The 10,850-nt window shown below is 35.3% G+C and overlaps 1 protein-coding gene across 1 annotated transcript; it reads left to right on the top strand.

Annotated features, from left to right (window-relative positions):
* The first annotated feature begins 1,871 nt into the window (after positions 1-1,871).
* Positions 1,872-7,164, top strand: LOC117918953 (cytochrome b5). Its single transcript, XM_034835951.1, has 3 exons — positions 1,872-2,087; positions 6,253-6,319; positions 6,650-7,164. The coding sequence occupies exons 1-3, from the start codon at positions 2,004-2,006 to the stop codon at positions 6,898-6,900; spliced, it is 402 nt and encodes a 133-aa protein (XP_034691842.1). The 5' UTR covers positions 1,872-2,003; the 3' UTR covers positions 6,901-7,164.
* The last annotated feature ends 3,686 nt before the right edge of the window (positions 7,165-10,850 follow it).

Here is a 10,850-nt window from a genome sequence, read left to right as displayed (position 1 = left end):
CAAAAAAGCTAACTCTAAACACTAAATCAGAAAGCCTACAGGTGAAGTCCTACGGTGGTGATACAACTGAAATGTCCATAGATGTCAATCTATGGTGGTGAAACTCTTAAAGGCCCAAAGATAAAAATCTATGGTGGTGATAATCTCAAAGGCCCAATGATGAAAATCCGTGGTGGTGAAAACTGATCAAGACCCATAAATGAAAATCTATGGTGGTGAAAACTGAAATGTTCATAGATGTCTGATCTATGGTGGTGAAAACTGATCAAGGCCTATAGATGAAAATCTATGGCGGTGAAAACTAATCAAGGCCCATAGATAATAATCTTTAGTGGTGAATCTGAAATGCCCATAAATGTCTAATCTATGGTGGTGAAAACTGATCAAGGCCCATAGATGAAAATCTATGGTGGTGAATCTAAAAAACCCATAGATATCCAATCTGTAGTGGTGAAACTGAAATACTCATAGATGAAAATCTATGGTGGTGAAAACTGAAATGCCTATAGATGTCTGATCTATGGTGTTGAAAACTGATCAAGGTCCATAGATGAAAATCTATGGTGGTGAAAACTGAAATGCCCATAGATGTCTGATCTATGGTGGTGAAAATTGAAACAAATGCTCATAGATGAAAATATATGATGATTTAGGATTTTATGGTGATTGAAAACAATTTGTGAAATATAGTAGGAATTTGTTGAAAACTTCTATTTTAATGTAAAAATAAAATAATTAAATTAGTTTATTTATTAATTTTAATTTTTAATATTTGAGTGTGTATTACGGTCAATTCAAAAACCCTGTAAATATATGACTACATGGCCGAAGTTTACTAATGATGGTCAATGGAAGCACCTACCACCCGAATTCCTTATTAGGATATTAAAATGGATACAACCCTTTTTTAATTAAATAGCCGTCGTCCACCAATTTCTACGAGAAAATGGCGAAAATTTCAGAAAATATCACGGATAATTGAAATCGAATATATATTTTTCTACGAATTCCCAAAAAAAAAAATCGAGGATAATTGGAAATAAATCTGATCTGCCCGATTTTCTCGAATTCCCGAATTATATATATATATATTACATAAAATACCTATCTCCCACCGATTTTCAAAAAAAAAAAAAAAGGCTGCCAAAATTCCTGAAAAAATGGGAGATAAATTTGATATATCTTTTTCTAAGTAACTGCTTTTTTTTAAAATATTTATTGATTTTCATGGGAAAATTGGGGAAATTTGATGATAATTTTCATAATTATTATATATATTTTTAGAAAAGTGATATGAAAAAAAAATTATCATAAAATAAGAATTGAGTTTATAAAATATAAATTTTAAATACTAATTTAAAAATAATTAATATTTTATATATTTTTTTAATTAAAAGTATTATCTTTAATCATTCAAATACTATTTTTAATGATCTATCTACTATCTTTAATATATATGCTATCTTGAATTATGAGTCCATAAAACTTTAATTATTTTTAAAGATTTTCTATTTTATAAGTATTTTGAGATGTGTGTGTGTGAAAATACGTTTTTCGATGTTTTATACATGCCCATGATAACAATCAAATTAAGTATACCAATGTCAAAATTAGAAAGATGGAGTGGATGAAGTATATCATCCGTTAAAAAAAATATTTTAACAAGATTACTTTCAAAAACAAGATGCACCCATGGTATTAATATTGTAAGATTTGAGGAGGGGAGGCCAAGTAGGAATAAACAAAACTATGGGTCAAAAGGAAAGAAATAAGGGAGAGATGAGGTGCATGTGACGTGGGGTGTGGTGGGTGACAAGCCAACTCCGCCTCACCAAACCCCTCGACCAATTAAATATCCCACCTGACCTACCAACCCAACACCCCACCACCACACTCCTCATTTCGCCCTCTTCACCTTCAAACTCTCCCCTATTCTTTCATCCTATAGTCATAACACCAGCATCCTACCCCTTTCTTTTCATCTTTCACTCTCATTGCCAGTAATGGGTGAAGGGAAGGTCTATACTTTGGCTGAGGTCTCTGAGCACAACACCCCCAAGGACTGTTGGCTTATCATCGATGGGAAGGTATATTTTCTTGTCTGAATCTAGTGGTTTTTTTTTTTGGATTTGGTTAAACCCCATAAGGTTGGATGATTTTGGAACAGATTGGATCTGGGTTTGGGTCTCTTGTTGTTGGTCTTGAGATCTTTGGATGGTCCAGGGAATGTTCTTCTGAATATTTCTTTTGTTGGTCTGATGTTGGGTTGTTTTTTTTTATTTTTTAATTGGATTTCTGGGTTTTTGTTTTCATGGGTGTTTTTTGTTTGATTAGTGTGTAATTGTGGTTTCTTTTTCATTCAGTATATTCTGATGAACTTTGATCTTCCCTTTCTCTCAGTTTTAATGTTTGTGTATGTGGTGGGACTCAGGATTTTGATTAGTTTAAAATGGGAAAATCTTGAATCTTAGTACTCAGATCTGTGTAAACATCTTGTTCTTTGCTTGTATAAGATCAGGTCCCTATAGTTGGTTGGTCCAAACTCTATATGGTGGAAAGGAAAGATGCTGATATTGATTTTATCTCGTTGATCTTTTGCACTGTATCACTTTTTCAAAGTGCCTTTTGTTTTGTCTTTTTGGTCCATTGCAAGTGTTGAAAGGCAATTAATATTTTATTTTTTCCTTTTGTGAGATTGAAATTTTCTAAGTTAGGACTGTTGGTAGACCTTGCATTACTTAAGATACAATGCAGGCCCAATCATGGTGCTCAAAAACACAAATCATGAATCTGCATTTCAGATGCAAGGTTCCTGATAGTGGGAAATATGAAATATGGAATCTTGTCCAACCATTGGATCTCCTTCTTAAAGACTCAGTCAGGAAGTCTTTGTTTCAGATAAAAAATTGCCAAACCTTTGACTATTGGGATTCATAAGGACTTCCATCAGTGGGAAATTATGAAATGTAGAATCTTGTTAAACATTGACTATGGTGCTCAAAGACCCTTTGGGATTTCATCAAAGTTAGGGGACTGTTAACCGTCGGGAATCTCCCAATTGTGGAAATAATGAATATAGAATCTTGTAAAACCATTAGGCGATTTGCAAATGAGAATTATCTAGTTTTGTCCTTTGCGTTTTTCACATAATTAGACCGATGAGGATGCATCTATTTATTTATTGTGAAAACCATTTTCAATCTAGATGGGTATTGTTATTTCTGATATTGGTGTTTGGGATATTAGAATATTAGGGTGAAATGTCTCTTCAATTTAATCGGTATGGGAAAAATTTGATGAAATGTTGTATTTATGTTTATATAACTTCGTAATATGCCATTGCTTGCCAAAATGTTTTTTTAGGCTATAAAAAACTCCTTACCATTCCATCGGATGCTCATTAAAAAGCTAGAGGATAGCTTTTGCAGTAGAATTGGAAGAACCTAGTTAGAAATAGTGTTTGGCATGGTGTTAGTAAAATAATTATTTGATATCTCCATTCAATTTTTTAAATTAAATAGTAGCACGAAAAACCATTAATTAAGCGAAAATGCTATTCAAATTCTTACGATAAACCATTAATTGTTATTGACTAAGGAAAAAATGCTAGTTTTTAGGGGATGGGAACTATTAGATAAAATGATTTAGTTGGCTTCCCATTTTTCTCTTCATTGGAACAAACATTTTACTTGGATTATCGTTATTCTCATCATTGCTACAGACATTAAATTAAAATTGGTTAGATTAGATTATCCATAATTTTACTTGGACCCTGGACAGCTAGTTCCAATTAAAATTGCATTTTTGGTAGGACATGATTCAAATTATAAATCATTAGGTTATTAATAAATTATAGGATTCTTCTCATAAAGGGCTTGCAACCTAGAATTCAAAAGTGTTTGAAAACAGGCCTGCCTGCTTGATGTTCTAGTTAAGGCTGGTCCCGAAAATCTTATTGTGCTGCTGATTAGGTAGTTTCTGGAATCATGTGCTTTGGATTTAATTATGATCTGCCTGTTATATTGCTCTTTGTTAAATGAGTCAAGTTCTAGAGACAAACTGAATTATTTGAATTAGTTGTTTTGATGATTGTTCTAGTGTTTCCTATTTCTCAAGCTCACTAAGTTGAAGTACATCTTAAGGGTGCTTTTGGCCGTCCCATAAAAACTGAATTGCCTTGTTATGATTTGTTTTAAAATTTGACATTCATAGCCAGCCAAATAGCAGAGGTGACGAGGAAATGACAGTCATCAAGAAAAATGATTGTAAAAATTTAATAGTGCAGTCTATGAAATCTTGTAAATAATCCCATTCCAACATTCTTGGTAGTGGCTCCAAGTTTTCTAATGGCCTCCTAGCTGATGCTTTAATCCACTTCTCATCCCTACTTGGATAGAGGGGGCACACAAACAAGGAAGGAGTTCAATGCTTTAACGAGAGTAGCATGGCCCCTTTGCATAGTTTTAAAAGGCGTATTTTGAGCGTGCCTAGGCCCAAGGCGCAACCACTCCCTAGTTATAATGCCTTGCTTGTCAAGACATGCCTCTTATTGAAAAGGCATGCCTTGTCTACTTTTCCTTTTTAAACACGTTTATTTTTTAAATTTATAATTGTATATTAAGTTTATATAATTTCCTCCCTTTTTTTGTTGAATGCTTTTAAATGTTTGAAATGTTAAATTTTTTATTGATTGGATTAGATTTTGGATCATATTTCATAAAATTGATATGCATCCTAAGTCAGGTTTCATGTCACTCAGGTGCCCGCCTTGTATTGCACCTAAGCTATAGGAGACTTTTGTGTCTTAGGTGCACCTTATGCCTTTAAAAACTATGCCCTAACACGAGTCTTTATTACCTACCGCTCTTCCTATGGCTTTTTAGTAGAGGGATGAGCCCAGGAAGAGGTGCTAGTCACCTTGACATAGAGGAATATTTTTTTTTTTTTGTATAACCGAGGAACCTTCCATCGCCAAGCCCTTAGGACTCTCCATGGAGGCCAAACCTCGAGGTGCTGACCGCCCCGCAACAACCAGTACCGAGTAAATTTAGGATATCATTAGTGGTAGGATTCGAACCCAGGACTATGTGTCACTTACTGGAATCACATTTCCCAATGTTCGCGTTGATCAAATGGGCTACCCTAGTGGGTCCTCAACATAGAGGAATATAGGTCAGGGATGGATAGAAAATGAGAGGTAGACAACCCCTTTATTCTAGACTTTTGGAAGATGTGCTAGTCACCTTGGCATAGAGGAATATTTTTTTTTTTTTTGATAACCGAGGAACCTTCCATGGTCAAGCCCTTTGGACTCTCCATGGAGGCCCAAACCTCGGGGTGCTGACCGCCCTGCAACTACCAGTACCGAGTAAATTCAGGATATCATCAGTGGTAGGATTCAAACCCAGGACTATGTGCCACTTACTGGAATCACGCTTCCTAGTGTTCGCCTTAACCAACTGGGCTATCCTGGCGGGTCCTCAACATAGAGGAATATAGGTCAGGGATGGATAGCAAATGAGAGGTAGGCAACCCCTTTACTCGAGACTTTTGGAAGTTTGGGTTTAACTTCTATACTATTCTAGATACCATGACTTTTTTTATGAGTTTTGCTACCATTTTTTTTTCTTATTCCCTATTTCCAATTCTTGTATGCAGTCTCATAGTTCTGAACCTATAGGTCATCGTATTTATTTTCTTTCTAGAAGTGCAGTAAATGATCTAATAATAATGTAATGGCTACTTATTTTACTTTCACAATTTCTAAGATTCCCTCTCTACAATAGTTCAATATGCATCTTATTGAAAAAATAGGCAATAATTACTTGTAGGATTGACACTATCACTTTGATATGACGGATGAGACTGTTAGTCCAAGTAGTGATGATGTTTTCAGGGTAGGACTTTTTTTAACCTTTTGTCAACTTCAAGGTAAATATTAAAACGGGGATCACTTTGTCTCCTCTGCATGAGGAGTTCTGAACCAGTTAACTGTACCTCATCTTTTTTAGATCTTGAATGTTGTATTTGATATCAAATGTTCAGAGTTTATGAGAACGGTTTTGAGCTATGTTGAAGCACCCACAAGGTCCTGTACTCTGAAGGTCTGCCAACCCAAATATGGAGGGTGATTAACTTGAAGTTAGGAGGTTCAATTGTGCTACCTGTGTTTACCATGTTAAAAGTTTGGCTGCGTGTTGTCTTTTTCATTTTCAATAATGACAAAATCTGTGTCTTAATGTGTCGGAACAGGTATATGATGTGACAAAGTTCCTGGAGGACCATCCTGGTGGTGATGATGTTTTGTTGTCAGCTACAGGTATAATATAATACAATCTTCAATGTTTTCTCATAAAACTTCTTGTTTATAATAAAATGGTTGGGTTGGGTTCAGATTTCATCAAGTTTGTGACTGGAAATGAAATTGTAGATCCCATACAACACCTCACCTCAAATGTTGATCCATAGGCAGTGCCTGATACCTTGCAATTCAAAACTAGGAAAAAAGAAACACTTCTGATATTTTCAATATTTAGTGGACCCAGAACCATCACAAGTATTGACTGTGTCCATCACTTTTGGACCCGCAAATAATATGAATTGGCAACCCTGTTTTATTGATGTGCCTTATGTGATGTATGGTTTGCAGGGAAGGATGCGACAGATGATTTTGAGGATGTTGGCCACAGCAGTAGTGCAAGAGCGATGATGGACGAGTTCCATGTTGGTGATATTGATACTGCAACCATTCCCAGCAAGGTCAACTACACTCCACCCAAGCAACCCCACTACAACCAGGACAAGACATCAGAGTTTGTTATCAAGCTTCTCCAATTCCTAGTTCCCTTGATAATCTTGGGAGTGGCTGTTGGCATCCGCTTCTATACCAAATCAGCTTAAGGATTGAGAGCTCATGCTGAGATGGAGAAGAGATCAACAATAAGGTTTATTATATTAGTGAACAATGACCTCTTGTTATTTCTTTTCATCTGGAACTGTTACATATCAAGGGGTGTTAGGACATTTGACTTGTCTCTGGTAACGAGTATGCGCTTGTTCCCTTGCCAATATTTTTTTCATTGTGAGATCTGAATTACCTTTCTTCATCCTCAATATGCCATTGATAAAAGAACTTCCTTATTATAAGTTGGTGCTTCTTGGTGATTTGATTTGCCTTCATCACAAGGACCTTAGACCTATGACAATTAATCAAGAAATGGCATGCAGCCACATAAGTAATTAACGGCTGCTTATATGCTTGGGGTTTGCTTGTGAGATCACTGTTTCTTTTTGGGGGCTTACCTCTTATGTTTTGCTTGTTTGCTTCTGTTATTGAAATCACATGGTATATTAGTTATTAGATGGTGTAGTTTGAAACAATAGCCCCAAGCTTGATTTGTTGTCTAGCTCACATGAGCTTGACTTTATTTGTGACCCTGAAAAAGGGTTGATGTAGATGATTCAAAACAGCTGGAAAGTGGTTGTTTCTTGAGTGTGAGTGAGTTCATTACAGATTTCTGTAGCTGTGTCTCGGGTTTATTTTGATTAACATATAATTGCTTTAGGCAAGGTTTAAGTACATAATAATGTGTAACTGCAGCTGGAGATGAAAACTGTTTCTTTTATTGAAAAAGGGGATTCCAATAACAGTTTTTGGAGAAGGGCTTTTAAGTTAGATAGCACCCTAAAAAATGTGTACTACTTTCAAGCATCTTATAGTTGAAATGGTAAAAGTTCTTTAGGCATTTATAGAAATTGTATATTATTTGTCTTTAGCATTTGTTTCTTCTAGTGAAATCTTCTGACCATGATCCAAATAGAAACAATTAAATAATAGTGTGGATGATTCACATAAAGTTAAATAATAGTGTGCATGTATCACATTGTTGAAAGGGTTACATCAAGGTGCTTATTTTCTAGAGATTATCTATTTGTCATTGTTGAAACAATGGAACCCAATATTGTTGAGATGGTTTGACTTTGATTATTGCCTCTCCAAATTTAATTTCTTTAAGGGGTGATCCTTATCCATGGATCATCTTCTTTATTTTCAAATGTTTGATTTTGATTATTAATATACTTTTGATCAAGTTAAACCCATATTTAAATCCCTTGCTTGTTTATTGTTTGTTTTTTTCCTTCTCAAGCCCCAATTTTGATAAGAATCTTTAAAGTTCTGTATTCAATCAAAGACTCAGGAAACCTAGAAAAAAAGACTTGGAAAAGGATGCCAGAATGGAAAGGGAGTGAATACAATCATACAAGACACGATTATGATGGTTAGCATTACTAAAACCAAGCAAGAGCTTTGGTAGCAACTATGGATATTCAAAAGCAGTAATCTCTTCTGCTTGGCCTTATGGTTGTGCTGCTCTCATTTTCTTAAGGATTTGTTGGCATGGTCACAACTTTTGATGGAAGTGTTTTCTAAAACCATTTCTATGAATGTGAGATTTCTATCTAACATGTAAAAATAAATAAATTTAGGCTTTTATTTGAGAGGTTTTTAAAAACAATTGTGAAAAGTAGTTTTTTAGAATTATTTTTAAAAATTATTTTTAATGTTTTATTGAATAAAAATATGTTCAGGAATTTAAAATGTTTTTAATTTGTTTTTTATATTCTTTAATTTATTTTAAAATTAACTTTTATTTTTAATCCTTCTTCATATTGTACAATTACTTTTTAAAACAATCTTTAGAAAACAGCTGGACTATGCTCTTAGAAAATACCTTATTTTATGTTTTTGAGTACAAAAAACTACTTTCTTTTAAGCTTTCAAAAATGTTTTTTTTTCTAAAAAATAAAATAATGTTTTTGAAAACAGCTTCTGCAAAATCATGAATTTTAAGCTTGAATCTCTTCTGCTTTGATCTAAGAGTTGAAATGAGTTTTTAAGCATTCCAAAAAAATCCCAATATAATAGTTAAAAGGTTCATCCTAAATCATTCCAAATATCTGATGGACATGCACCTATGCAGTGTAGCTCCAAATGTTACTTGAAATATACAATATTCTAACATTATTAACATAAGATAAGAATAAGAGCCTTCAGCCAATGCCCAAGGCTATAACCAAGTGCAAATCCACATCCAGAACTTGAAAAAAGACAAAGTTTGAACAAGATTTTAAACTAGAGAATTCTTAGAATAAAGACAACACCTTCTCCAAAGATCCTTTCATGGAGTTCATCACCTTTTTGTCACTGTGTGACACAAGGGGCTTATAAGATAGGGAAATAGCCTGCTTGATATTCCTCCACCATTCGACTCTATTCTATAGTAGATGTGAGAAAGAAACTGAAGTTTGATAATGGAGGACAGGATGAAGGAGAAAGGTGTACTGAAATTGGTGCACCCGGGTAGGTTTGTGGAGATTCACACAGAACCCATAACTGCTGCGGAAGTCCTTAGGAAGAACCCCAGGCACAGCATTACTCGCCCTGATGTGTTCAGGAATCCATGGGTTGTGGTTCAGCCTGAGGCTGTTTTGATGCCAGGAAGAGTGTTCTTTATTGTCCCTAATCAAACAATTTATCGTTTGTTAAAAGCCAGTGGGCACTGCAAGCAATCAGCTCCCTTGCCACAATATGATTCTCCAAAAGCCACCCATGATCTGTGCTGGTTTCCCAAACAAATTTCACCACTCAGGGCATGGGCTGGGATAACTCCCAAGCACCAAACCCCCAAGCAGATCCTTCAGCATCAGGTTCGAACCATGCCTAGGAATGGGGTGATGAGTTCCTGGGACCAAGACTCTGATAAGAACCTCAGAGGACATTCTCTAGTTGAACCATGGGGCAGGGAATTTGGTAAGCACAGACATTCCCACCAAGAATTTGAACGGGAACCTCTGTTAGAATCAATGGGTGAGATCACATCTTACCATGCTGAAGAAAATAGTTCCATGATCAATAACTGCAATGTATCACAGCCTAAAACCAAAGAAGGTGAACTCAAGTATAGACGTCGTGAACAGGCTACTATGTTGAAATCTTGTTTAAGGAAACAGGATAGTGTTCGAAAGGCACTTAGTCCAAGGGTAACATTTGTCTTGCCAAACAAGGATGATAAGAAATGTAGGAAAGATACCCTGTTTCCAAAAGAATTTGTGTTCTTCATTGCTTCTGATAACTGAAGATCAGTGGATTCTTTCATTACCTTGTCACTATGTTGCACACCTGTTCATGTGCCTATATCTGATAATGTGGTTACTCCTTGGAAGATGTTCTTATCTTCAGTTGTTTGTCCTAGGGCAAAAGCGAATCCTTAGGTTGTCATAAGGGTTGGATTGTTTCTTTAATCTAATGTTTTGATATTTGGATGTTCTTACTTGTGGCCAACTCCAAGGGAAAAATGCAGCCCCACACACACACACGCACACACGAGTAACGAAGCTTTTGGTCTACTTATTGTACTGTGTACTTTCTTCATAAACACTACTTATTGTATTGTGTACTTTCTTCACACACACACAACTTATTGTACTATGTACTTTCTTCCCTATGTACTTTTTTCACACACTACTTATTGTACTATATAGTTTTTTCACACATGTAGGCACATACGCACGAGTGATGAAGCTTCTAGTCTACTTACACTTTCTTTTGTACATGTGAGCATTGTGATTTTCTTACAAACACATACACACACACAAGTGATGAAGCTTCTAGTCCACTTACACTTTCTTTTGTACATGTGACCATTGTGATTTTCTTACAAACTTCTATTAGAGTTTTTGCAGTCAAGTTTTTTAGCGATATCTTCTGAACAATTCTTGAAACCACACATAGGTCTACTTACACTTTTTTTTGTACATGTGAGCAACACACACACACACAGGTCTACTTA

The sequence above is a fragment of the Vitis riparia genome, chromosome 7 (assembly GCF_004353265.1).
Source record: "Vitis riparia cultivar Riparia Gloire de Montpellier isolate 1030 chromosome 7, EGFV_Vit.rip_1.0, whole genome shotgun sequence".
Taxonomy (NCBI): Eukaryota; Viridiplantae; Streptophyta; class Magnoliopsida; order Vitales; family Vitaceae; genus Vitis; species Vitis riparia.
This window is presented reverse-complemented; position numbering and strand designations above follow the sequence as displayed.